General features: G+C 45.6%; 2 protein-coding genes across 15 annotated transcripts in view; both read left to right on the top strand.

Moving 5' to 3' along the window:
* Nucleotides 1-247: 247 nt before the first annotated feature.
* Nucleotides 248-21,597, top strand: LOC131138477 (StAR related lipid transfer domain containing 13a). 3 transcript variants are annotated; one of them, XM_058087420.2, is made up of 14 exons: nt 248-617; nt 10,179-10,250; nt 11,514-11,595; nt 12,402-12,465; nt 13,256-14,535; nt 14,699-14,869; nt 15,888-16,047; nt 16,129-16,327; nt 17,285-17,498; nt 17,604-17,718; nt 19,767-20,036; nt 20,135-20,352; nt 20,418-20,597; nt 20,771-21,597. In XM_058087420.2, exons 1-14 carry the CDS (start codon nt 494-496, stop codon nt 20,883-20,885), a joined length of 3,264 nt encoding a protein of 1,087 aa, XP_057943403.2. In that variant the 5' UTR covers nt 248-493; the 3' UTR covers nt 20,886-21,597. The 3 variants fall into 3 exon arrangements, with proteins under 3 accessions (XP_057943403.2, XP_057943402.2, XP_057943404.2); XM_058087419.2 differs by lacking the exon at nt 248-617 and adding an exon at nt 3,071-3,726; XM_058087421.2 differs by lacking the exon at nt 248-617 and adding an exon at nt 8,800-9,307.
* A 4,058-nt stretch (nt 21,598-25,655) lies between these two features.
* Nucleotides 25,656-27,930, top strand: part of nbeaa (neurobeachin a) — a 76,364-nt gene continuing 74,089 nt past the window's right edge. For 8 of the 12 annotated variants that reach the window (XM_058086045.2, XM_058086047.2, XM_058086046.2 and 5 more), the window contains exon 1: nt 25,659-26,204. In XM_058086045.2, the coding sequence (XP_057942028.2) occupies nt 25,950-26,204 (255 nt within the window). In that variant the 5' untranslated portion in view covers nt 25,659-25,949. Of the gene's footprint in view, nt 26,205-27,930 lie in introns of all 12 variants that reach the window. The other 4 variants (XM_058086044.2, XM_058086037.2, XM_058086035.2 and 1 more) reach the window with 2 other exon arrangements.

Below are 27,930 nucleotides of genomic sequence, written 5' to 3'. Positions count from 1 at the left end.
CAGTATTCCCAGGAAAATGCAGCAGAAGTTTGGAATATCCACAAAGCTATACTGGTGTTCTGAATGAAGACACACACTGACTTCTTTAAGTTAAAGGAAGCTGCCAATGAATGCATGAGTGTTTTGTGTGTGTGTGGTATTGAAAGAAGTCCTTGTTGGCATGTGTGTGTGTGTGTGTGTGTGTGTGTGTGTTGCACAGGCAGACAGGGGGGTGGGGGTCTCTCACATCTGGCTCCCCTTGTCACACGTCCAGCCTCACATGCACAGGGCAGCGTGCGCCCTTGAAAGCAGCCTGATGAAGTAATATTACTACACACGCGCGCGCGCACGATTACACAAAGCTGCACACAAGAGGAGGACCGACTGTCTGCATAGGGACGTGACGCAGCACAAGCAGCAGCTCACTGCGGCAGAGGCTGCTCCAGGACCTGTCTGGGATTATTCGGGACCGTTTGGGGCTATCAGGCAGCACCATGAGTCCGTGCGCGCCGCCATGACGAGCCCGCGCAAGACGGCCAAGCTTCAGCTGCGGAGGTCCATCAGCGAGCAGCTGCGGGACTCGACGTCCAAAGCCTGGGATCTCCTCTGGAGGAATGTCCGGGAGAGACGACTGGCAGGTCAGAACCGGGACTCAAATTGCTTCATTAATGAGTGCGATTCGTGATGTCACCAATTCGCCCTTACGTGTGTTTGTCATGACAACAATGGCAAGTTGTGTTGTTGTGTTGTGTTGTGTTGTGTTGTGTATGCTAGCTGTGCTGATATTTTGGGAAGGTCATTGTCACATTTAGAGCTCCAGGGTGGGGAAGGTGGCTCGGCATGTGTTTGGGGGGGGGTCAGATGCCAGCTTGTCAGCATGTGTTTGCACCGGAGTCAAATAGTCCTGCTGCACCGATGCAGCAAGTTGGGATTCTCCTGGGACCTCTCTTTGGGGTCATGTGACCACAGTCATTCAGTAGAACACTTACTTGTCCAATATTCCCCTTCATTATCCAAACACACCCCTCCCTAAACTCCATCACAGTCCAGAAGGTGCTCAAAACAAACATCACCATCTTTGTAGGGGGTTGTAGCTTTTAGCTTTCAAGACGGGATACATTACCTGAGAGAGGGACTATATATTGGCCAAGTTCCACACTAAGATCATTGGGACATGCATGGGAATGGGAGCTCGTACACGAGGCTGGGCTCCTCCTTCGAAATAGGCCTATGGGAAGACCGACCCGGGACATGGCTGAAACCCAATTCCACCATCTTAGACCGTACCCTTAGGTTTACAAGAATCAAGTGGTGTCCCCATCGATAAGCGAAATAGATTTTCATCCTAGGGATTACACTCGATATACTCACGATATGCTAGCACCACAAATAAAGTGCAATACGCAGTATTAACAATTAAGCCTATGTTACCCGATGTAATTGTCACAGGAGTCCTTGCGTGAGTACTCAGCCCATTAATCTTTAATATTAGAATATTTTCTGTATGAACGAACACTCTGAGGCATCAATCAACTGCATTAAAACAGAAAAAAGTCACCACAAAACAAGTCACATGCAAAACACCGTCATCTAGTGGTCACAATGAGATTAGCAGATTAAAATATTTAATCAAACTATAAAATCGAAAAGAGAAAAGTGTAAATAAAAGTATTTATTTTTCAAATGAATAAGTGTAAATATGTCAAAATTGTGCAATGTTGATGGGCGTTGTTTTGATCATCATCACTTAACTTGCACATTCACACGCTTTAGTTCCATTCAGAGCATGTTGTGGGGCTGGTTATGTAATAGGCCAAAACTGAAGTAATTAACAACTCAAACACGAAAGTGCAAAAACATTCATTTTAATTGCACAAAACAGCATAAACGGCCGCATGACAGTCGAGTGGTTAGCACGCAGGCCTCACAGCTAGGAAACCCCAGTTCAATTCCACCCTCGACCATCTCTGTGTGGAGTTTGCATGTTCTTCCCGTGCATGCGTGGGTTTTTTTCCGGGTACTCCGGTTTCCTCCCACATTCCAAAAACATGCTAGGTTAATTGGTGACTCCAAATTGTCCATAGGTATGAATGTGAGTGTGAATGGTTGTTTGTCTATATGTGCCCTGTGATTGGCTGGCGACCAGCCCAGGGTGTACCCCGCCTGTTGCCCAAAGACAGCTGATATAGGCTGCAGCATCCCCTGCGACCCTCGTGAGGATAAGCGGTAGAAAATGAATGAAATGAACACTGACTGGGAAGTAGTCTGGGAAGACTGGGAAGTTTATCCTAACCAGGGTTGCGGGACACGGACATCAAACATTATAGCGCAGAGAATTGCTGATATTTGATTTTGTCAAGTTTCATCTTGAGCACAAAGCCTGGGTTTGTGGAACCGCTTTGATCGTAATGAGCTTGATCATTTTGTCGGCCTCCATATATTCCCATGTGGCAGCGAGACACAACACTGACGCCATCTTTCCTCTTCTTGAATTCACTTCACTTCCCTAACCAAGGTTCACTGTATATTTTAACTTTACTGTCACAATATCTTTCTTATTTGTCTTTTCATTGTGGCCTTCATTTCGCACGTGTGTGTTTGCACGTGTGTGTCCAATCATAGTACTGTAAAGTCAGGTGTTATGTTACCACCATCTTGCCTCCAGAGGGCAGTCTCATCAAATTCCACACTGTGGTCTTCCAGTTTGGGCTACACTTGATGCTCTAAAATTGCCAGTGGCGGTTCTGGCTTGAATGGCGCCCTGGGCGGAGCGACGCTATGATGCCAACCCTAACCCTAACCCTAACCGCTACTCATTAGTTCTTCATAAGTTCCCCACTATTCTTTTGTACCTTATTGTGAAGTTAGACCTACTCTACTGATAAAAATAAAAGGCATATAACCATTATGTCATTATATGGTTACATCACCTTATACTTGTGTATGTGTAAGGAAAAAAAAGGCCCACATCCCTACAGGATGCCGCCGTTGGCAATTGCTCATATGTCCTATAGTTACTGTAGACGGGCTTGGACTGTGCTGCATTTTATATCCATGTACATGCTAACTACACACCCATTCCTTTGTGTGTGTGTGTGTGTGTGTAGAGGTTGTGGATTTATGGAATATTACAAACAATAGCAGGCAGCGCTCATGCAGACATTCCTCAGTGGACACACACACACACGCAGGCGCACGCACACTGCCATTGTTCTGTCCTTTCCCACGTCACATGGAGGTGACTCTCGATCCTCTGCCTACTTTCTGGCTTCCTCTCCCAAGAAATGACCTTTTAGAAGTTTGTGACTTCAGGTGTTGCTGGGGTGGGTGTAGTCAATCGGTGTGATGTGATTGGCCAGCAGGGAGGTGGGCGGGGGCCCCTTCCAGTGAGGGCATGTTAGAGGAATTCCAAAAGGAGTGTTTGCACGCGAATTCACCAGGAGCGCTCAGCCTGTTCTGTGTGGGAGGACATGGAGGTGGACGCTGCCAGGACTCTTGAGGGCTGCGTGGACGTGCACGCATGCCTAGCACAAACCCACCAGGATGCAACCGATTCCTCATGGCAGAAGAAAAACAACAGTGGCGGCAGCGACAGTGACAGCGGCAGCGAGGGGAGCTGCCTGGAGGCCATGACGGCGGACGGCCAGGACCACTACCTGAGGCTAGGACACACCCCCCGGCGGCGCTCTGCTCTGCGCCTGTCACGCATCATTGCACGCCAGCAGCTGCTTCGAAGGCTGGAGCAAGGTAGCGTCAGGACCACCCTAAATACTTTTTAACGTCAACCACCTTAACAACACCTTATTAATGAAGTTAGCCATGTTGTGAAGCAACCAGCAGAGGGCGCAATCAGTTCAGGCCCAGCTAGCTTACTGCCTAAATGGGCTGCTCATGCTATAAAAAAGGAAGTGAACAGGAAGACCTTTGGTGTGAGTTTATATTAAAAGTGAAAGATCAAATATTAGACAGAATTGAGTGCAGGATGCTGAGGTTCTCATTGGGAGTGACCAGGATGGATAGGATCAGCAACGAGTACATCAGAGGGACATTCCATGTTAGACGCCTTGGAGATAAAGTCCTTTAGGCCAGACTGAGATGGTTGGGACATGTCCAGAGGAGAGATAGTGAATATATTGGTAGAAGGATGTTGCCAGGTAGGAGGCGTAGAGGAAGACCAAAGAGCGGGTAGTTTATGAGGGTAGTTGGTGTGAGAGAGACCAATGCGGAAGACAGGATTGGATGGAGGAGATTGATTTGCTGTAGCGACCCCTGAAGGGGAGAAAGAAGAAGAAGAATGGAGTCCAGGAGTGTTAATATATTTGTTTCCTAATTTGAGGTCTCAGACTTCAATATATCACATGACCCTGCTGGATTTTGGGGGTGTGAGACGTCAGATTTGCACCCTTGATGTTGTTTACAGATGCTTTCACCAACTAAGAGCTAGCTCAGACACAGTGCTTCCTCGCTGTTTTTGTATAAAGTGACTTCATTACTCACAAAGTACACACGAATACTAGTATTTCATAACATAAGGGGACCTCTACTTCTGTCTTTCCTCTCTGCGCTCCTAGTTTACGTTGTCATCAACTGGGTTCACTTCCTCTAGTTCCTGTCACATGATCCATTTGGTTATTTTACTCATCTGATACTTTTACATGCTGTTTCCTAGAAAAGTACAATAACACTATTGATTTTCAACGATAACAATGGAGGAGAGGAGGAGCACCTCCCTATCAGGCACATTTTTAACCCAAGTTGACCTATGATCAGTCCAAGGGATGCCATACTGTTGGTGAAATGATTGAAGAAGCTGGGGTCATAGGTCACACCATAGCATAGTTTCAGGCACTGGTTCCGATTTCGGTTGAAATTGTGGGTTATTGTTGCACTTTGTGACAGCAAGAACCCGTTTGACTTTGAGAGATATCCGATACTCACAAGGTTACAACATCCACCCATCCATTTTCTTTGCTGCTTATCCTCGTGGGTATGCTGGAGCCTATCCCAGCTGTCTTTTGGGTGAGAGGCGGGGTTCACCCTGGACTGGTGGCCAGCCAATCACAGGGCACATATAGACAAACAACCATTCACACTCACATTCATACCTATGGACAATTTGGAGTCGCCAATTAACCTAGCATGTTTTTGGAATGTGGGAGGAAACCGGAGTACCCGGAGAAAACCCACGCATGCACGGGGAGAACAAAGTCACACACAGAGATGCCCAGGCAGAGACTCCTGCCTGTGGGGCCAACATACTAACCACCTGGCTACCGTGAGGCATTTTTAAAACATATATTCAACAAATAAAAAATGCATATTGAAGCAAATGAATCATATTTAAGCCTAGAAATGACATCTGGGAAGGTTCAGGACTCTTCTGTGTTTTCGCCATTTGTGGATAATGGCTCTCACTGTGGTTGGCCAGAGTCCCAAGGCTTGAGAAATGACTTCATAGCCTTTTCCAGCCTGATAGATGGTTTTAATGGGGAGGCAATCACTTTTTCAAACAAGGCCATGTAGGTTTGGATTTTCTTCTCCCTGAGTAGTTTCAGTTTTAAAAACAGTTGTGTTGACCAACCAGCCATCCATTTTCGACTCTGCGTGTCCTCACGTGAGGAGAGGCGGGGTACACCCTGGACCGGTTACAGTTGTGTCATCATTGACTAATATTTACATTTGTTTGATGATCTGAAATATTTACAATAATTGTAAGTAATAATAAGTAAAAAGGTGGTGACTATTGCGGGTGGTACGTGTACATCACTGCACACTCGCTGTTTTGAGTGCAGCATTCAGGTGCTTAAACTTTACTCACACCACGTCTTGCCCCTCCCGCCTCCTTCACAATGTCGTGTGAGTTTTCTAAAAATGATCCAAGCGTCTTTGTGAGAGGAGAGATGAAGAATGTGAGGATGAAAACAAGTTCTGTCATGCTTCACACACTTCTTTATTTGTGATGCTAAAGCGCTGCTAGTGTGTTCATCAAACCGTGAGGGGCTGAAAGATTGATCTTGTCAGCACATTTTGGCTATCTAGGATACGTTGTGGCTATCTACCACCAGGCATTGCTGGTTTATCTTGCATTGTGACCTTTAACCATGCATGTTTAGTTGCCTTCATTTAAGAAGTATTTGATTCCCTCAAACTAAAAGTGGAACCCCAGTTAGCGATCATCCCGGTTTGTGTGTTTTTCAATTAACGTAAAGGTTTTGTCTCAGTTTATGTACATTTTCCAGCTAGCATACAACACGGCACACGTCTTGCCGTTTTATGAATACACTGCGTGAGTACAACTGTTTTCTTAATGTATTTTTTCTATCACAAAATGTCATTAGCTTCTGACAAAGAAGCTAGCTTGCTAACAAAATGGCAGCCGGAACCAGAAGTCATCTGCATAGTCTGTCTATGATGTCAAAACAAAACATGTTTTGATGTTGACGAATGCAAGTGATAAATGAAGATTTAAGGTTACTTTAAGACGTTAAAAAGTCTAAAAAAAGACGATATAAGACGTGATGTGAATGTTCCCAAAGACACGATATAGCTGCGAGACACAACACAGGCACCCTCTTCCTGTTTTTCATCTTCTATATGAATATGTTGACAGTGGAGGCTTTCTTTTGCTCAATTTTGGGTTATTGAGATGAAAAACACGATTGAATGAAAGAAATAACAATTAGCAAAACAGGAAATGTTGTCTGGGTGGTGTCTCGTTGTCACATTGTGTCTTTGGGAACACTGACGTCAACAATGACGTCTTCCATGAAGGTAAAAATAACTTTAAATGTTCATTTATATCTTTCAGTCATCATTTGTATGTATGACTTGGATTGTTTACTGCATGTAAAGCTGTGATGGTAATAACTTATGTGTTCATATTTTTGTCTTTCTGGAACGGGTTCATTGGATTTACATGATTTCTTATGGGGCAAATTGATTCAGTTAGTGTCCGTTTCAGTTAGAGTCAGACCTTCTGTAGCAAATTAATGATGCTAACCAAGGTTCCACTGTATGTTGCCACTTCTCATTTTACCTTGGAGTTGCAGTCTGACGTCATGGAGAACAATGAAGTGTATTACAGCTCCCCCTGCCGGAGGAAATGCCCCATGACTACCTCCTCCCCACCTTCTCCAGTTAATAGTGTCCTCTATGCTTGTCCAAAGTATGCTTCTATTTAATAAGAATTAATAATAGAAGACAAATCCGTCCCCCTCACACGTCTGAGCGGAGCTGACATGTTTAATCCGGCAACTTCCTGTTGCTGTTTTTAGCCCGCGCGCCGCTTAGGGAGGCCTGGGAAAAAAAGGAGGACAGGAAATGATGTCACTCAGAGCTGTTGAGAATGAAGCAGACATTTCTGAGAGGACGAGGTGCTTCTACTTCATGTACTTCATGCACTAACACTCGAAATAGAGCGTACCTGTGGACATCCCTTGGGAAAATAGTCTGATCCAGGGTCAAGCTGTGGCTTTATTTATATTTGAAATCACATTTTAATGAGAGTAAAAACGCAAATAATTGTTAATGGTTTGAAATGCACACTTTGCTAACAAGTGAGTCAGCGTGTGGTGACGCTGGAGTCTTCCAGCTTTGAAAGAGAATCAGTCATGTAACTTCCTGTCTATAGAGTCTTCTTCTGATGTGTTAAAAATGTTTTACAGTTTGCGCCTATAACGCCACCTGCTGCTTTGGCATGCATTTAACTATGAGAGGAAAAAGTGTTCGAGCATTCCCAGTGCTCATGGAGACGTGAGCTATGACTCCAACCAAGCGGCCTCCTGATAAAAAGCTGGAAATGAAGTTCTTGCAGGGACATTGTGTGTGTTTTTGCACCCTGGTCGTGAAAGGAATTACCTTTGTTGTGCACTCATGAAGGTTCATGTTGTCATGCATTGATGCCAGCAGGTGTCTGGATTAACGCGTTTGTGTGCTAATTAATCTCTTGATGAAATTCTGTGCTCAGGAACATAGTACTGCCTTGTTCCCACGTTGTACACGAGCACACACACACACACACACATGCACACACACACACACACACACACACACAATTATCACCTAGTAAAGTGGGTGTTATTTATGTTAGGTATTATCATTAGCATCTAGTAAGATCTAATATCAAATGTTGTTTTTGAACGTTTTTACAAATATATGTTATAATAACATATATTGTACATAATGAAATGTTTATTATTGTACTTATTACTGTATTATTTACTTCTTATTGTGCTTATTGTTTATTGTTACTGTACAACTGTTCCTAATGTAGCTAAAGAAATAATAATATGATTATGTTTTACTCATTTACTCATACAGGGTGTCCCTAAAGTCTGGACACAAAAGTGCATATATTATGCAATAATAAAAAAAATACTATAAAAATGTATAGTTTATTATATACAATACAATAAATAATCTAATATAAATTCCTATAATTTTTTTGTAATCATTAGTGATCAATTATAATTAGATTGTACTTAAAATTATATCATTGTAATTATTTCAAAAACAATGTATATTTTAAAATATGATTTTATTTGAAATTCAATCAATTAACCAAACAGACTCTCGCCCGAAGACAGCTGGGATAGGCTCCAGCACCCCCGGCGACCCTCGTGAGGATAAGCGGTAGAAAATGAATGAATGAATGAATGAATCAAACATGTTTTTGTATAATATCTACTATATGTGTATATTTTATACACATAAATATATATATATAAATAATTTAAATGATTTAATGGCGTCTGTGACCATTGCAGAACCTTTGACCCAGTTTAGCTGTGACTTGATGATAGTTTGTGGGCAAGATGCGAGCTCCTTGGCACAGAGGGATCATCTAAATCAAGACTGGCCCAAACACACACACTTCTTTTTCGAGAAAAAACAGCTTGGTGGTTCCGCTATATTCAACAAAAAAGAAAAGATTCTACTCAATACTCAAGGATTAGCTACCACTGCTTGGACGTCTTTCTGCTGCGTCTTCATTTGAACACTTCATGGACTCCTCTCAGAGTTTGTGTGTGCCTGTGTGTGTGTTCAGTCCAATGAAGAGAAGATAAGAGTCCAGCTGACCTCAAAGGCGGAGACAAGCTCAGCCCGCTGAGTGAAAGGAGTCATTTCCTGTGTGGCGGCCACGTGAAGATGATGTGGAGCTAGTGGAGGAAGGTTGATGAAGGGAAGCGTATTTCAGGGGTAAAAAGGAGCCACACCAGAATCTGAGAGTCTAGGAAGCCCCCGAGAGTGGAGGTGGAGTCGGAGGAGAAGGTGTGAGGGAGGAGGAGGTGGATGAAGATGTGACCTTCATGAGCCATGAAGGCTTCAAGTAAGCTTCTTGACACATAATTGTCCGCTGCGAGAAGGTCTCAGTTTGTTACGTGTTGCTCCTCGTGATGCTGAGGTGATGGAGATGGTGTGGAGGCTCGAGCAGCCTGCTGAATGTTCCCTCTGAGAGGAACTGCCGATGAAGTGAGGAGATTGTAGGAGGAAGCATGGATCATTAGCTGCCTTGATGGAGATAAAATGACTTCTTCAAGGTCCAATATCGCTGCTTTCTAATTGTTTGATATTTTGTTAAATGAACACCTCAAAAGTTAACATTTTCTGAGTAAAGAGGACTAATTGAATTCATTACTGTATTTATTGATATTTTGATGACACTTTTGAATTCTTTTTCTTAGCTAAATGTGCAAATAATCGAGTGTATTCCACTTTTATTGAACAAACGTAACTGTTGGCAGCGTAATGGCGGCTTTGTCAGCACAAAAGCGTGTTTAAAAGTTGCTTAAGTTGTGTCTGTGCTCATAAACACACTGTACACACACCCAGGCACCAAATCACATATGCTAGTGGAAAAAAGCAGTAAAACCAAGTGGCAGTAAAAGGGCCTAATGGGCTCCGTTGCCGTGGCGACGCTGTGTAACTCCTGCATTAACGGCCACCGGATTAAGGGTCGGCACACACCCCGACGCTAGCCAGCTAGCTAAAGTGTAAATAAAAGCCTTGTCCTCTCACAGAGACTTCCTGTCTTCCCACTCGCATCATTCCTGAGAATTCCCAGAGCAGGATAAAATTCCCCAAGATGTTCCGCCCCCGGACGCCAGGAATGCTGGGATAGGACTTGCAGATAGTGTGTGTGAGAAACCTTCTTGGAGCGTGAAGAGTTTTTAACGCTGCTGCTTTTTCCCGCCTTGCAGAGCTCGAGGCCAAGGAGGCGTGTGATTGGCTTAGGGCGGCCGGGTTCCCTCAGTACGCGCAGCTCTACGAAGGTAACTAGCACCTGTTTTTATTCCACCATCGATCCCTCCCCACCATCCCTTCGTTTCCCCCTGCTTCCGGCGAGACGCGGTCTATTTCCAGGCCGCACTTCCTGTCCAAAGGGAGGGGGAGGGTCATGGGAAAGGCCTTGTTGTCTCTGCTGGGACTCTCACAGCGTCTCTTCTACACTTTTTTATCCTTCCACCTTCATCCTTGGTCATTACAACACTGCTTGTACTTTTATCCTGGGACTCATTTCTTCTTCATACACTGAAGGCCTACTTATCTCCTCACATTATGTTGGTTATTATTCATCATACTTCTGATGCTAGTAAGCTTTGCCACTTTTCTGACCGATAAATGTAGTTACAATGTTGTATTCTCATGTTAAACAATGCCAACGCGCCAGATAATGAGGTTTGTGCATTTGGAAGTGAGCCTTGAAAGAACCTCTGTATGGCTCTGCATGTTCGGTTTTACAGAGTTCTACTGACGACAATTCAATCTGGACTTCCTTATATGGGCTGCAGATTGCTCGCACTCAGTAAACACCGACCTACGTATCTGGAAGTCCTCCGGAGCGCTTGGGAGTGTGACCAATCACAGCGAAGTGGCTGTACTGAGAGGATGGCCGGGGGTGGAGTAAATTAAGCAGGAAGTGCATGGAAAAGCTTTCTGAAGGGGTTATTGTGTGTAGCTGCTCTATAGAAGTACACAACGCAACACAAAGCGCCAAAAATGAGCATAGTACAGTAGCTACTCTTTAAAAACCTTATTATAGGTGAAATGAAATTAATCATATACACTTGGAGGGTTCTCATTGGGAGTGACCAGGATGGATAGGATCAGGATCAACGAGTACATCAGAGGGACATTCCATGTTAGAGGCCTTGGAGATAAAGTCCTTTAGGCCAGACTGAAATGGTTGGGACATGTCTAGAGGAGAAATTGTGAATATATTGGTAGAAGGATGCTGCCAGGTAGGAGGCGTAGAGGAGAACCAAAGAGGAGATTTATGGATGTAGTGAAGGAGAACATGAGGGTAGTTGGTGTGAGAAATACAGATGCAGAAGATATGGTTGGATGGAGGAGATTGGTTCGCTGTGGCGACCCCTAAAGGGAAAAAAGCCAAAGAGAAAGAAGAAGTTAGTTATTCAAATCATCGCCAAGTTTTTCCCTTCTTTTCATACCACATGACCCACCAAAAAACATTTGAATTGGTATCTTATTGCATGTGTCATAAAGGTGTCCTCTCTTTGTTGTCTTTGTCTCAGACTCACGGTTTCCTATCAATATTTCCTCGGTGAAAAGGGACCATGACTTTTTGGATCGGGACCTGGTGGAGCCTCTGTCTCGGTAAGCTTCTTGTCAGCTCTGTGCTGGTTCTCAACTTCTTGAGAACTTTTTGGACACCTTCTTGGTCTTTATAAGAACAATAGTGATTTTCAGTGATGATTGATTATGGTGGTCAGTGGTAGCCAGAGGTGTGGACTTGAGTCACGCAACTTGACTTGATAAGTTTGGACTCGACTTGACAATATTGTCAAAGACTTGCAACTCAACTTGAACTTTTGACATGACTCTGTGGAGGAAATCAGCCGATGGGATCGGCATTTTAAAGCAGGTATCGGCCGATAATGATACCATACTTTTTCACTGACATCAGCTGATATTGATCGGAGCACCCCTACGAAATAGCTCTGGACTTCAAAATTCCAAGCCTTGGCTTTACTGTCTTGTCTTGACTTGAGAATTGACTTGTTCTTACCTTCAAAGGAAAGACTTGAGACGGACTTGAGACTTGCCAAACACTGACTTGCTCCCATCGCTAAGGTCAAATCAGTACATAATGTCATCATGTCTGTTGCAGATTCTCTACTATTCTCACACTATAATATATAAATATCAATATCAATGTTTTATAACGTTTTATGCTTCCAGAAAGTTTTGAGGTAAGTAGAAAGACTGAGCTCATGTCTGAGCTCATGAGCTCATGTCCAGTGTGTCAGTAAAGATGGTAATCATCAGACGTCTGACTGTGAATCCAAATTAACATACCAGGGAGCATACCCCCTTTCCTCCAGCACTGATCCTTCATTGAAATGTCTGAAACCCTCAGGAGGAGGTGGTACTTGGATCATGTGTTTGTGTGTGTGTTACAGGCGTCTCAACACTTTGAACAAATGTGCCTCCATGAAGGTGGACGTCAGCCATCCTAAGAAGAAAGTAAGATATTCATATATTTAGATCCTCATTCCTTTCTCCTGTGTTGCAAACGTCGCCAAGTTCATTAACCCAATTGGACTCCAGGGTAGTTCATAGCGCTTTTACATATCTTTATTCATTCATTCATTTTCTACTGCTTATCCTCATGAGGGTCGCTGGAGCCTATCCCAGCTGTCTTCAGGCAAGAGGCGGGGTACACCCTGGACTGGTCGCCAGCCAATCACAGGGCACATATAGACAAACAACCATTCACACTCACATTCATACCTATGGACAATTTGGAGTGGCCAATTAACCTAGCATGTTTTTGGAATGCAGGAGGAAACCAGAGTACCCGGAGAAAACCCATGCAAATTCCACTGAGGGTGGAATCGAACTCGAGTGGCCTGCACGCTAACCACTCGGCAGCTGAGTTAGCTTTATGTTAGCTTTATATTGCACCGAAATTTTTGCGGTGTAAAAATGACCAAAATGGCCATCTCTGTGTGGAGTTTGCATGTTCTCCCCGTACATGCGTGGGTTTACTCCAGGTACTCCGGTTAAGCGAAATATAACACCAGTGACGATCCACAAGGAAAGGTCTTTCAAAACTACGTATGGCCACTTGATGACACTGTTGGCTTATGTTTCCCCTCTTCCTCTGCAAACAAATGGCTGTTGATGCTGTGATTGATTGATGGCAAAACGTTTTAACAATCACTGATTTTGGTACCCTCACTGGAAATGAAAGCGAAATGTGAACTTGTATATTGTTTCATGGAAGTTAAATACGTACAAATACCATCCGTAGGGTGATGACTCCGATGAAGATGACCAGATGGCCATCAGTAAGCGTTGGACGTTCGAATGGAGCAGCCGGCGTTGGTCGCGCCTGCAGGACCTCCTGTCGGATGGTGCCAGCGAGGGCGGGCCGGCGAGCCGAAGCGAGGGTCTGCGCAGCACGGTGAGCAGCGAGAGCGTGCTGACCGACCTGAGCGAACAGGAGATCTCCGAGGTCTCGTCGCTCCACAGCGAGGACTCGGCTTCCACCATGGCCGACGCCGTATCGGTGGTGTCGCTGTCCGCGTCCTACCAGCCGCCTGCAGAGCTGCCGCACTACAACTCCTTGCCCATCAAGAGCGGGCACCACGGACAGGGGGGGCGGAGCAAAGCCAAGGAGTTTCTACGACGAATGGAAATGATGCGCACCTGGGGGCCATCAACGATGAGGAGGAGCTCAAAGCGCAGACCGCCTATGGACATCAGCGGGCCGGTGCTGCAGGGTGAAGAACCTCTGGCCCTGCAAGTGCTTCAGTGTACTCCCATCAGCCAACTGGAGCAAAACCTCCCCAAGCATCTGACTGATGGCGAGATGTCGCCTGCTGACCTCAGCAACGACTGCAACGACCTTTCCATGATGAGTGTCAGCCCCATACGCGAGCCACCAGCGTCCACCGTAACCGAATACGCGTGTTCAAGAGCACGGACGGCCAGCAAGAGAAGCAGCAAGTACCTGGAAGACATGGAGCTTCCCACTCAAGGGAAGAGGACAGACGGACAGAGGAATCACTTTTGTTCCTACGACAACCTCCTCATCCAAATCCCCAAAGACCACAAGCCAGGAACTTTCCCCAAAGCACTGTCCATCGAAAGCCTGGCGCCCTCTCCCGGTGACGGTAGCAACACCACCATCCCTGGGTTGTCTCCACCCAACAACAACCTGGACGACGTCTGGTCTGGAAGTGCCCCCCCCAAGCCCCCATGTCCGAGGGCTCCCCGGGGCAGCAGAGTGAGCGTGTACGACAATGTCCCAGGTTCCCACCTGTATGCCAGCACCGGGGACATCCTGGACCTGGAGAAGGAGGACAACCTCTTCCCTCACCTGGATGACATCATCCAGCACGTTAGCGGCCTGCAGCAGATTGTGGACCACTGGAGCCGCAGTGTGCTGCCAGAAGACGAGGACGGGGAGCGGAAGACCACTCCCAATGAGGGCGACAGGGATGGCACCTCGTTAAATGACACCGATTCTATTGGGACCAGTCGGGAGAGGAGAGATTCCGGGGTCGGGGCGTCCCTGACAAGGCCGCGGTGAGTCAGGGTATCCTAGCTGTGTCCCCATGTATGCAGGTATAAGTGAATGGATAGAAATAGATAGAATAGAAAGTTAACTCATCTAAACAGCACACAGATGTATAGACATAGATGCTACTGCTAACTGTAGTCCCTGTGTGTATCTGTGTGTGTGTCCCAGTGTGCGCTGGCCCAGTTTCAGGACGTCCGATCATCTCAAGCAGCCATCGTCTTCCCTGCACATCAGCAGCCAATCAGCATCTCAGCTCAGCCTCCTGCAGAAGTTCTCATTACTCCGCCTCACCGCCATCATGGAGAAATACTCCATGTCCAATAAACACGGCTGGACGTGGTGGGTAGATACACTGACTTTATATTCCTTCATATAATGCCTGATACCACCAAAGGTCCATTTGTTTGGACAGATAGTATATAATGATGATAACATAAATAGCTCATAAGAGTTTATTTTAAGAGATGATATCTAGCATCTTCCATGGTTTTCCCAAATCACTAATATTCTTACATGAATAACTATAACAAAATGTAACCCTTATGAGCTATTTTTGTTGTCATCATCATTATATTTGTCCAAACAACTGCACCTTTAGTTGTACCAGACATTAAAATGAACAAGAAACTGAAGAAACAAAGTGGTCTAATCCTTTTTTTTCCATGACTGCATATGCTAAATGTAGTCGGCATTACATTTGCATTTGTCATTTTAATTTGGACATTGCCTTACATTTGAATCAGTGTTAATTGTTGATAGTCATATCTAGTTTATATTCAAGGTGATTTTGTGGTAGCCATGGCGCCCATTTGTGGCTAAAAATCTCAAAATGGCATTTGGCAAGAAAACTAGAAAAAAAAACAGCAGCAAAAATTGAAAAGTCTGCAGTAATTTTACAAAAATAATGTCAAAATATTAAAAGAAAAAAATGTAATCTAATGAGAAAAAATTTCAATTTTACAAGAATAACTTTGTAATATGAGAAAAAAATTATTATAAAATATCAAGAGAAAAAAACTTTTGTAACGAGACAAAAAGTTGCAAAAAGTTGCATTTTGTCAGTTTTAGAATGAAGTCATAAAAAAGTCATAATATTAAGAAAAGACAATTTAAGAAGAAAGATGAAATATTTGTAAATTCTGTAAATTTCATTTTTAAGTATGTAACCCTGTGTGAAAATTTTGGACACCCCTGATCTAAGTTGCACAATGTCTTTTTCAGTAAAAGTATGTATGTAAACGTACTAATTGCGTAGTTAAAGACCAGTTCCTCTCCTTTTCCAGTCCCCTGGAGGTAGGAGAGGTCTCTTAATGAAGGCCAACTGAGGCCAACACTTCCTTCTTTGTGTCCCACCAAGGTCTGTTCCCAAATTTATGAAGCGCATCAAGGCACCCGACTACAAAGACAAGACTGTATTTGGCGTCCCCCTCATCGTCCATGTGCAGCGATGTGGCTTCCCGCTGCCCCTGTGTCTCCAGCAGGCCCTCAGCCATCTCAGAAGCCACTGTCTGGACCAGGTACCAAAGCTCCCTGACAAAACCGCTATTTTTAGTGTTACTCTATCTCACCTGCCTCTTGCTTCTTCGCGTTCTGCCCAGGTGGGACTCTTCCGGAAGTCCGGCGTCAAGTCCCGCATTCAAGCCTTGAGGCAGCAATGCGACACAACGCCCGACTCGGTAAACTACGACGACCAGTCCGCCTACGACGTGGCTGACATGGTTAAACAGTTCTTCCGGGACCTTCCAGAACCTCTCCTGAGCAACAAGCTGGGAGAAACCTTCTTACACATCTACCAGTGTAGGTCTTATTGCATCAATGCTGAACATTTCCATTAGAATGCTGAGAGCCATCAAACAGTTGACTAGCGAATAGAAAACTACCGCTGAGTTGGTTTGACATTTAGCTTACATCTCAGTAATATAACAAAACAAGAAGGGATTATGTGTACTTAATTAACTTACCATCAATATCTGAACTAGTATCAACTCTTCTACAACTTCACAGGTCCATAAAAAATACATTCCAAAAATGGTCTGCGGGCCGCACTTTGGACATCCCTGGTTTACATCTTTCACAGGGAAAGGGGAGTGTGTCCATGCTGTGTTTTTGTAGCAAATGACCCCCCACCATGAAGTGGCCAGGCTTCCACAGTGGTGCACACACACCGGGTGGAGAAGATGCGCTCCGGTGGAAGCCTCTCATGATAGCTTGTTGATTACACGGTAAATGTGGATGGAAGCACTTCATCGCTTTCTACTTTAAAGCACGTTGTGCAGGAATTTGGGGGTTTTGATGATTTTCCAGCTGCACGTCGGGTGAGTGGTTACCGCACGGGCCACACAGCTAGGAGACCCGAGTTCAATTACACCCTCGGCCATCTCTGTGTGGAGTTTGCATGTTCTCCCCATGCATGCTAGGTTAATTAGCCACTCCAAATTGTCCATAGGTATGAATGTGAGTGTGAATGGTTGTTTGTCTGTATGTGCCCTGTGATTGGCTGGCCACCAAAGATGCATTATCCGTAACGGACACTCATCTACAAATCCCAATAAAGCATACACACTAAGCACACATGTTGTTTAACCACTGATGGACTCAAACCCTCATTCATTAAAGGCATTGCTCGTGCTTGGAGTCGAGCATTCACACTGTTGTGTTGATGCTATATATAAAAGTACTGCTATGATTTGCTGTGGTGCATTCAAAAGTAAGGTCTAAGATAGCGTGATTGCATTGCTTCCTGTTCCCGATCAGATGTTCCCAAAGAGCAGCGACTGCAGGCAGTGCAGGCGGCCATCTTGTTGATGCCAGATGAAAACAGGCAGGCGCTGCAGATGCTGCTCTTCTTCCTGCGCGACGTCACCACACAGGTGAACGAGAACCAAATGACGGCCATGAATCTCGCCGTGTGCTTGGCGCCCTCGCTCTTCCATCTCAGCCTCATGAAGAACGAGATGCTGTCGCCGAGGTGCGTCAACATCAGCAAGATGACTCATGAAGCATTAGTGTAATGACGAGTGACTGACGAGTAGTTCATGTGGTCTGTGTTTCTGCATGTTCTCTAACGGTCCAGGTCGATCCAGAGGAAGTATGCCACGGGCCGACCGGACCAGAAGGATTTAAATGAGAACATGGCAGCGACACAAGGACTGGCTCATATGATTACGGAGTGTCAGCGCCTCTTTCAGGTCTGCATTTATGATAATATTTCATCTTATTATTTGTAGCTTGTATACGCTTTTTGTATATTGCTACTTTATTAGCTACACAGTCCAATCAGATAGAAGATATGAGTGGATGCCAATACAAAGGTCAACTTCAGAGTGACTACAGTATGTGGTTCACTCTACTTGTTGACAGGAAGTGATTTACATTACTAGCCCTGAGAGAGATCCAATTCCCTCCGGCATCCATTGATCACGACTGATCATGTTAACGGGCGGTGCTGCTGCAGGAGTACAGGCCAATGTGCGAGTGACAGTCTCTACAACAACACCCCAAGGCTGGGTGTGGGTTTTGCTGGCTGACTTTGCGTCTTCTGAGGGTATGTGTAGCTTCTCCTCTCCTCAGTGTAGACTGTGGGTGTGAGGATGGTCCAGAGCGAGCTCCTTCTCATCTGTTGACAATGTCCAGAGCCTTCACGTTTCTCTTGAAGACGTCTTTCAAACCCAGCTGGAGGCGACTTTGTACTCTCTTCTCTCCGTACAGTAGCTCTTTTGGAATCCTGCCATCTATGCAGTCTATGGACGTGGAACAGCCGTTGCCTCAGGAGTGTGGAAATGCTGGGAACACCAGGTCTGAGGACCTCATTGTTGGTTATGCAGTCTGTCCACTTGATTCCTACGATTTCTATGTGGAAGGTGTTGAGTCTTGAAAACCTGGGATCGAACAAGGGATCTTTAGATACGTATTTGAGATATTTAGAGATCAGGGGCGGAAAGCCGAGTTGTGATGTTTGCACTCACTGGCCACTCGTGGTGGGCAAAACCGTTCATTTCAGTGAACCGGATCATTCCGGTTCATTCAATAAAAAGAACGCTTCATTTTGTTCATTTTGTTTATTTTGTTCATTTTGTTCATTTTGTTCATTTTGTTCATTTTGTTCATTTTGTTCATTTTGTTCATTTTGTTCATTTTGTTCATTTTGTTCATTTCAGTCATTTCGATCATTTCAGTCATTTCGATCATTTCGGTCAATTGGTCGTTAGCCTGTGATCTCTCAGCCGCGTCCAGTCAGTCCGTTCACTCATGTTCATATTTGTTCCGACTCAACTGTCGGCCATGAATGAACAGCCGACGAGTGTTGGTCCATGTCTCTGTCTTTCAGTCAGCTAACCCCACCCACAGAGCGAGGCATGATGACAGGATAAGACAGGCAAGCACTTCAGATCGTCCCGCCCTGCAAAAGGAACAATGAACTGACTCTCCAGCCAATCAAAAAAAAAGCATTTGCAACTGAACGGACTGAATGGATATTTTAGGGGTGGTGACCTTGTTCATTCTGTTCACAAAAAAGAACTAGTTCTTTTGACCCGTTGGTTCATGACCGACACACTACTACTGGCCACTTCATTGTTTATTAGATGGAAGAAAGGAGACAGAAACTGAGTTCATCGTTCAATGTGTGTTCTATGAACAAACCAACCAACCACACACACACATACTAAAGACGATTAAAGCATGCCCATTAATGAAGAGGCAATGTCTAATAATTATCAGCGTAAAAATGTGTATTAGTTAATTAGTAGACATCAGTGTCTGTTTTTTCCAGATAACGAAGCACAAATTTGAAGGTCTTGATGTTCTTGCCAGCTCCTAGATCTTGCTTGGTAGTGAATTCATGTTTCCCTTGATAATAGAAGGTCCTGGAGGCTTGAATCTTGACTTTGTTGCTAGCTGCTTGACTTTCATCTTAGCCGTGATATCAACGGTAGACAAGGAATGCTTGATGACGCTCTCATGGCTCGCATAAAAACGTGCTTGAATAAACAAACAGCTGCTTGAAAGTCAGCCACTCTTGGCAGCAGTGTTCATTTCAATACACACACACACACACACACACACACATTGATAGTTTACTCCAGAAATTCACCTTTCCAGCAGTTCTGCAGAAGATGGCCTCATCAAACGGCCTCTGAAGCATGTAAACAAACGTCCATCCATGTAAATGTATTATTATTATCATTATGGGTTTTTTTTTTACTTTTGATGTAATTTGTTGCCCATCCTCCTACAGATCCCAGAGGAGATGGTGACCCAGTCCCGCAACTCCTACATGGAAGCGGATCTTCTGGTGCCCCCGCTGGAAGAGCTGGGGAAGGTCCGTGAAGATGAGATGGATGAAGACGAGGAGGTGGTGGATGAGGAGGAGGAGGACTTTGAGGAGGGATCCTATCACACTCACCTCGAAAGGCTGGTCCAGAACCTGCTGAAAGAGGCCAAAGATAAGAGTAAAGGATGGGTGTCTCGTCCTGCCATCGAGCACACGGAAGTGGCTTCAAAAAAGGTCACTTTGGTTTCATTTGTTTTTATTTTGAGCCGCTTTCATGAAAGCAGTTGTAAATCCTGCGCTAACTGGTCCTTGGGTTTGGCTTCTGGGTCCAGGTGGGGGATGGAAACCCCCTGAGGCGCTGGAGGGTCAGCACAGAGGTGACAGCCACGCCCACCGAGGTTCTGCAAAGACTGCTGAGAGAGCGCCCCCGCTGGCACGTAGAGCTACAGCAGGAGAAGGTTCTGGAGACGTTGGATAAACAGACAGACGTGTACCAGTACTCCTGCCACAACATGGTGCCCCAGCCCAGCACTGACTACGTGGTACTGAGGTCCGTGACTTGGTTTTTCATGGACCAGCTTGTTTCCGCCTGGTTCTCATGTCCTGCCCCCTCAGGTCGTGGCGTTCCGACCCGATGAAAGGATGGAGCGCGCTGGTGTGTGTGTCGGTGGAACACGATGACGGCCCACGCACGGGGGCGGTTAGGGGTGTGGTTCTGGAGTCCCACTACCTCCTCGAGCCTTGCAGCGCAGAGGGCAGAACCAGGCTCACACACATCTCCAGAGTGGACCTCAGGTAAGGTTATAGAAGTCAAGTCAGACATAATCAGCTCAAAAAAGTAACCACAGGAAATAATGAATAGAAATAGTCTGTTCCAGGGTCAAACTGTGGCCATCATAAACCCTTTAAGGCTTTAACGCTTTTAGGCCTGAATATTTGGGCTGAATTGTAATTTCTTGGACCTCCAGGGGGCGCTCTCCAGAATGGTACAACAAGGCGTACGGTTACCTGTGCGCTAACGAAGCCCAAAAAATCAGAGCCTCGTTCTTCCCACTGGACCACAACACCGAGTCCAAGTTGTAAACAGCCATCATGCTTTATCTCCAAAGTGAATGCTGCCAGTAGAACCGGTAGGAGAACTAGACCTGATGTCCCGCTGATCCTCATGGTACCATCATATGTCCACATACTTTCGCAACAAGTCCCCATAGTGCCAGTGAGAAAATTCACTGTTTGTGGCTTCCAAATAGTCCTCCCTGATGTCATCATGAGGTCCCGTGAATACCCCAGACTTCACCATCAGCATCCAACAAGACTTTGTGTAGTGGTGCAGGATACAGACCTCCAGGGTGAGCTTCTTGAAAAGGGGGACTGTCCTCGTGACGCTCACACTTGACCGCTTGTGTAGAAGAAGAGTTCTTGTTGTGAAATGATTGTGTACATTATATGTCATTGCTGTCATACAATGTCTGAGACATGTGATCATTGCACTGCTTCTGGGAAGCATGGTGTGTGTGTGTGTGTGCGTGCGTGTGTGTGTGTGTGCGTGTGTGTTGTAAATAATAGCTTTTCATCAGGGTCTTGCTATCATATTGATAAGCTGAAATAAGCAATAAGACAACTTACCTGCTTTACTGTTAGTGCTGCTAGAGGCTGCGTCGTCATGCTGATGATGATATCATATAATATCTCTACTGTGCCACCTGACTGTGTGTGTGTGTGTGTGTGTGTGTGTGTGTGTGTGTTACCTGTGACCAGATTTAGTGTAACAACACAAAATTGTTTTTAAATAAAATGATGCAAAAACTATTTTTGTTTTCCTGGTATTCATTTGTCTTATATCCATTTTTGACAGTGGGATCACGTGATGTCTCTCAACCAATCAGTGATATGACCTTTGACTCGAGTGGTACAAGCATCTGGTGTACTGTCATTCAAATAATTGCATCTGACGGTTTGTGATGTTGCAATGTTTTCTGATTATTTTTGATACATTTGAACAATCTTTGATGAACCACCAACCAAACTAAATTGGGAGAATCCTTGGAGGAACTGCGTCATAAAAATACACTGGTTTGAATCGACAAGTGCAGATAACAATTGTGGGCAAGTGCCATTAAATCCGACCAGTGTGTATTACTGTGTGTATCCATGGAGGGGCGCTGTTGGCCTGCTAAAGATGTGTCAATCGGCGCATGGCGAGCATCCCCGTATGGGTGTTGTGGACGGGAGTGGTTTCTGAAAGGACAATTTAACTTCTTCATTTGTGTCCTTCCCGATGATGTAGGAAACTCACTTGGATCAATACTCAATCACATTTACCTACTTAGCCTTGTCTTTCTCTCTTTGTCTTGCACACACACACACACACACACACACACACACAGTAGAAAAAAGTAGGACACGTAGTGAATGGTAATGTGAGGATAAAAACAGGAAGTGATTAACCTCCTTTTCGCGGTTGTCGCAGGTCAGCAACACACTTTATTTTTAAATAAAAATCTATTTTTACTCAACCTGAAAAACAACCTGATATGCTGACAACATGAAACATCCATCCATCATCCATCCATCCATCCATCCAAAAAGCATTTATCCATCATCAAAATAGCAATTTGTCCATCATCCAATATATAGTGATCCATGATCTTCATCCAATTATCCATCCATCCATCCATCCATCCATCTTCATCATCCAACAACCATCCATCATCACCTGAACAACAGCCATCCATCGTCAAACCAGCCAATACATAATTTTGTGTCTTAATTGACCCAACCATCAAGACAAACGTTCATCCATCTTCATCCAACCATCAACCCTTCCACCTTACCATCCGTACATCATGCGGCCATCCAGCCGTTATTTTGTGTCTCAATGAATCTATCAACAATAATTATCAACACAAGTCCATAACTTCATGCTCCAACTTGTGCTGTCATCAACTCAGGATTTTCATAGTTGAAGCTGATTCGTTAGATTATGTCCATAGTCATCTACTAGCCAAATATAGTTTTTTAATATAGTCGAATCACACTCCTCTGAATCAAATCATCAAATAGACTATTCTAAGACACCCTGAGTTTTAACTGACTGATCCATCTGTTGGTACATCATCCATCATCCATCCAACCATTCATCATTTTCTGTTTTAAGTGACATGGATGGGTGGATGGATGGATGGATGGATGGATGGATGATGCATCCATCCATCCATCCATCATTCAACCAACCATCCATCATTTCGTTTTCCAATTAAACCATCAACCAACCATTATTGTCACCCAATATTCGTCCATCGCTCCGTTTTCACTGACCGATTCATCTATTGATACTATTGATGATCTGTATAGTAATTGATACCTATGATCGTTCATCCATCATCTTCATCCCACTTATCAATCATCTTCATCCAACCACCAACCATTATGACTAACCATCCAGCTACACATCCATCATTTTGTGTGTCAATTAATCACCACCCAACATCTATCCGTCGCTTTGAGTGTCCAATCCATACATCCACCAATAAGCCATGCAACCAACCAACCATCCAGCTACACATCCATCATTTTGTGTGTCAATTAATCACCACCCAACATCTATCCGTCGCTTTGAGTGTCCAATCCATACATCCACCAATAAGCCATGCAACCAACCAACCATCCAGCTACTTTGTTTTCAATGATTCATCCATCATTTTGGGTTTTATTTGATCCGTATACAGGCTGCACGGCGGCCGAGTGGTTAGCGTGCAGGCCTCACAGGTATGAATGTGAGTGTGAATGGTTGTTTGTCTATATGTGCCACCACATTCATACCTATGGACAATTTGGAGTCTCCAATTAACCTAGCATGTTTTTGGAATGTGGGAGGAAACCGGAGTACCCGGAGAAAACCCACGCATGCACGGGGAGAACATGCAAACTCCACACAGAGATGCCCAAGCGGAGCGTCAAACCCAGATCTTCCTGATCTTTTGACTGTGTGGCCGACATGCTAACCGCTCGTCCATCATGCGGCCTCATCCAGCCATCAATCCTTCAAATTAACGTCCAACATCAATTCCTATAAACAACTCGCTATCTTTGTTTGTTTCACTTCATCCATGGAGCTTCACAACAGTGAAATAAGACAAATGTTGATGGATGGATGGATGGATGGATGTGAGGGAAACTGTGCAACTGCACTCAGCATGATGGATGAATGGATGGATGGATGGATGGATGGATGGATGTATGGATGTATGGATGTATGGATGTATGGATGTATAGATGTATGGATGTATGGATGGATGGATGTGAGGGAAACTGTGCAACTGCACTCAGCATGATGGATGAATGGATGGATGGATGGATGTATGGATGTATGGATGGATGGATGGATGTGAGGGAAACTGTGCAACTGCACTCAGCATGATGGATGAATGGATGGATGGATGGATGTATGGATGGATGGATGTGAGGGAAACTGTGCAACTGCACTCAGCAGCCAGCTTGAACAAAGACGCCCTGCTGGAGGAACCTTTTGTGTTCTTCAAGACAAAGCTGCACAAGCCATTGTGTGCTAACAAAGAAAACAGTGTACGTGTGTGTGTATGTGTGTGTGTGTATTGGTGTGCGCGTCTGCACTTGTGTGTGCTCATACAGACGGAATGAGCGAGTTGCCCTCACTGCCTTTTGTTTATTCAGAAGTTTGACACCAAATTGTCTCTGCTCATCTGTTAAATTGTCTAATAAGGTCACATGCACACACACACATGCGCCTGGTCAGTGTCACGCTGTCGTCACCCTCGTCAAATGACAGCATCTCAAGGAAGTGAGCGGCGGGTACATCAAAGCGACTGCCGTTACTGTGTGTAATGAAAATCCACTCCCACACAGACACACACAGGAACACGCACGTAGGCGAACCCCCCTCCCTTGTAAATGGATCTTTCTGCCAGCAGATGTGACCTGCTGGAAGAAGACGTGCAGTGTGAAAGAAGCTTATGTGGACCTTCAGGCAGCACCAGGAGCAGAGCGTGTGACACGAGGAGAACACTGTGACACATGCGTTTGTAAGCACACATATATTTCATACATCTTATTTGGAGCCTGAAGGCAACTGAAAGGGAAGAGGACTGAGGGTGTTCCTTTCTTTCGAGTGAACCACATCCATGCTAGTTGATAGCATGAAGCTGGATTAATGGAATCATATTTTATTAATGGTACATATCAATATTAATCTTGAGCCTTTTGTTGGGGGAGACCCTAACATTTGCTTGGCCTTTCTCTCAAAACAATGAAGCCCTGTAGACTTGTAGGTTATTCATCGCTTTGTTTGCTATTTAGATGATTTTATGAATACATATATGCATATTTACAGGAATACACAAGCCCAAGCAGTTGGGAATTTGATGCAATTCACAATTTTTTCTTTTTAAGGCATGATGGCTGTCTGCTGCTTCTCAAGAGGATGGGTTCAATGCAGAGACAAATTTTGCTGTACGATGGACATGTGACAAATTTAATTTTTTAAAATGTGTGTTGCACTGCTGCACATTTGCCCGTCTGCCACCGAATAAATGTATTTATATGGTAAATTATTTAATTATATAATGTGGTAAAATGATATGGTAAATATGGTCTTATTGTTCCAAATGTAAAATATGAAAGGTAGGTGTTTCCATGACAACAAACCATTTCTTGTTTACTTGACTGGTGTTAAAGGTCAAAGGTTGCAGGTTCGCTAGGCCTCTGGTGGAAGGTCGTGCAGGTAAGAGCGCGTGCACGCGTGTCTCCATGTTAGTTGCGTCCAGACGGTTTGCCACCAGCGCGCATGCGCCGTCCCAGCGGCCCACCGCAGCCAGGGGGCGTCAACATGGCGTTGAAGGCTCGACGTCGACCGCACTGACTGCAAGCTGCAGACCGGAGAGAGAGACACTTGGTGAGGAGAGAGAGCAGCTACCAACCTCCGAGATACACCTCCTTATGACGCCGAGCACGGTGCGAGGAGGACCACGTCGTCTGTGAACGTTTGGCCGCTCCGAGTGCTGTCCCGCGCTGTGGATGTGTTTGTGGCCGCCGCGGAGGCTCAGCTTGTAGGGCAGGTGCTCCGGAGACACCCGGCGGCCGCTCCTCTCCTCCTCCGGATCCCGAGGGGACATGTCGAGCGAGAAGCCGCTTTCGGCACCACCGGGCTCCACTTCCTCGCTCGCGGCCACGGACTCGCCGCCGCCGCCGCCGCTGGCCACCGGGGAGAGAATGGTGTCCTCGGCCGGCTCTATGGTCCTCCCGGCCGGCGTGATCAACCCCGCCGTGCCGATCAGGAATATCCAGATGAAATTCGCCGTGCTGGTGGGCCTCATCCAGGTGGGCGAAGTGAGCAACCGGGACATCGTGGAGACGGTTCTGAACCTGGTGAGTGGACCCAGTACGCTTTGCTGACGACGCCTTGAGGGGATGATGTCATTTGTTTGTTCTGCTGCTCGCATCTTCATCTTTGCTGCACATAAAAGAGGTCATACTTAAATTAAGACCAGTCAATTGTTCTCTCCGTGGCTGCAGTAGGCTGGCTGAAGCCTGTGACCCCCTTCGCCGTGCACTCTCATCAGCAGCCATTGTTGACTTAATGATGGATGCAACAATAAAAGCAGTCCGTTTCTAGTGTCATTCTAGCGGCTAGTGCTTGCATGCTATTCTCCTGGCAACCCCCACCCTCCTCTCCATCCTTCCTACGCCCACTGGGACGATGCAGGTGATGTAAAAATGGCACCAAGGTACTTCAGATTGGGATGGAATGATCTACGTACAAAGGTGTGTGTGTGTGTGTGTGTGTGTGTGTGTGTGTGTGCGTACCGCGGACAAAGGCCCACTTAGCATGATGCTATCCATCGATATGTGCGTGAGAGGCTGCATATGAGGCCCATTGTGGAGGAGGGGGGGCAGTCAAGGCCCTGTGAGGCTGTGCAGTGATGCATGGTGATTATTGAATGTGTGTGTGTTTGGGGGGGTGTCACATACATGCACCCCTCTCATCTCCTTGTGGCTTGGGGTGCAGAGACTAGCATGCAGCACGGGATTTAATCCAGGCAGCTTTTTGGACGAGTGTGTGAGAGTGAGTGTGGGGTTACGAAACAGATGAGCTGAAGGAGGATGCTGGCAGCATGCTGGATGCTACGATGCTACGTGCACGTCACCCCTCCTCCGTGCATCATACATGTGAGCGGCCATGTTGTCTCTATGTCACTTTAAAACTGACCTCAGAGCAGTGCTTGTGTTTACAATATGGCAGTCTGCAGCTGGACTTAACCATTCTGGCCCCTTGCAGCCATGCCCCCCCCACACACCCCAAGTCCTCTCCCAGGTGCTGCACAGGTGGGCGGGTACTTCCACTTTAGAACAACCCCCTCCGCTCTGAAGAAGGCGGCTCAGGCTAATAAAGCGCCGTGCTGTTCCTCGGAGCACTGCTGCCGCCTCCTGCATGTACTGAGCCGCCTGGGCTGTGCCGTGCATTTAAAAGCAGGTGGAGATGCGGGGGAAGGGGTTGAAGGGGGAGGGTGGGGGAGGAATAGAGCGATGTGGAGGAGGATGCTGCAGTGGCTCAGGAATCACGTAGAGCGAGAGGTTGTTCTTGTAGGTATAGAAATAGACGTGGTAGATGTATAAACACAAGCACACGTGATGCTTCACGCTTCATTCCCGTTCCAGAACAACCAACATGAGGCTGTGTTGTTTCCACGAGCCAAGCCAGTGAGAGAATTGTCCTTTTTAATTAAACAAAAGCCAGAAAAACCTCCGCGGTCACACTCCCAACGGCTCCTCTGTGACCCAGAAAGCCCATCCATTATGGTGCCTCGGTGTGGGAGACCACAGTGGCCGCGTTCTCCTCCGTGACCCACAGGCTGTATTGATCCCGGCCCACTGCAGCCCGGCGGAACAGATGGCTTGTCCTCTGGATCAGATACGCTCCCTGTTGAAGGAGAGGCTGAGGCTTTCTTCTAGAAAGAACTCAGAGCTGGGAGGATGGAAACGACAAACAGAACATCATTGCAGCTGTCAGTAGAACCCGAACCAAGTGACACATACACACAAGAAATGTTGTGCTCAGCTATTATCGTCAACAAGGCATCCTAGTTGTCATGGA

This window comes from Doryrhamphus excisus, linkage group LG21 (genome assembly GCF_037039965.1).
Source record: "Doryrhamphus excisus strain RoL-2023G ecotype Guam linkage group LG21, RoL_Dexc_Guam_v1.1, whole genome shotgun sequence".
NCBI classification, from domain to species: domain Eukaryota; kingdom Metazoa; phylum Chordata; class Actinopteri; order Syngnathiformes; family Syngnathidae; genus Doryrhamphus; species Doryrhamphus excisus.
Note: the sequence above shows the minus strand (reverse complement) of the source record. Positions and strands in the feature narration are given on the sequence as shown.

Coding starts and splice junctions, on each gene's coding strand:
- LOC131138477 (XM_058087419.2), top strand. CDS start 3,450: ATGGAGGTGGACGCTGCCAGGACTCTTGAGGGCTGCGTGGACGTGCAC. Junction 16,048..16,128: donor GAAGCCACTGTCTGGACCAG/GTACCAAAGCTC, acceptor CGTTCTGCCCAG/GTGGGACTCTTCCGGAAGTC. Junction 17,499..17,603: donor AACGAGATGCTGTCGCCGAG/GTGCGTCAACAT, acceptor CTAACGGTCCAG/GTCGATCCAGAGGAAGTATG.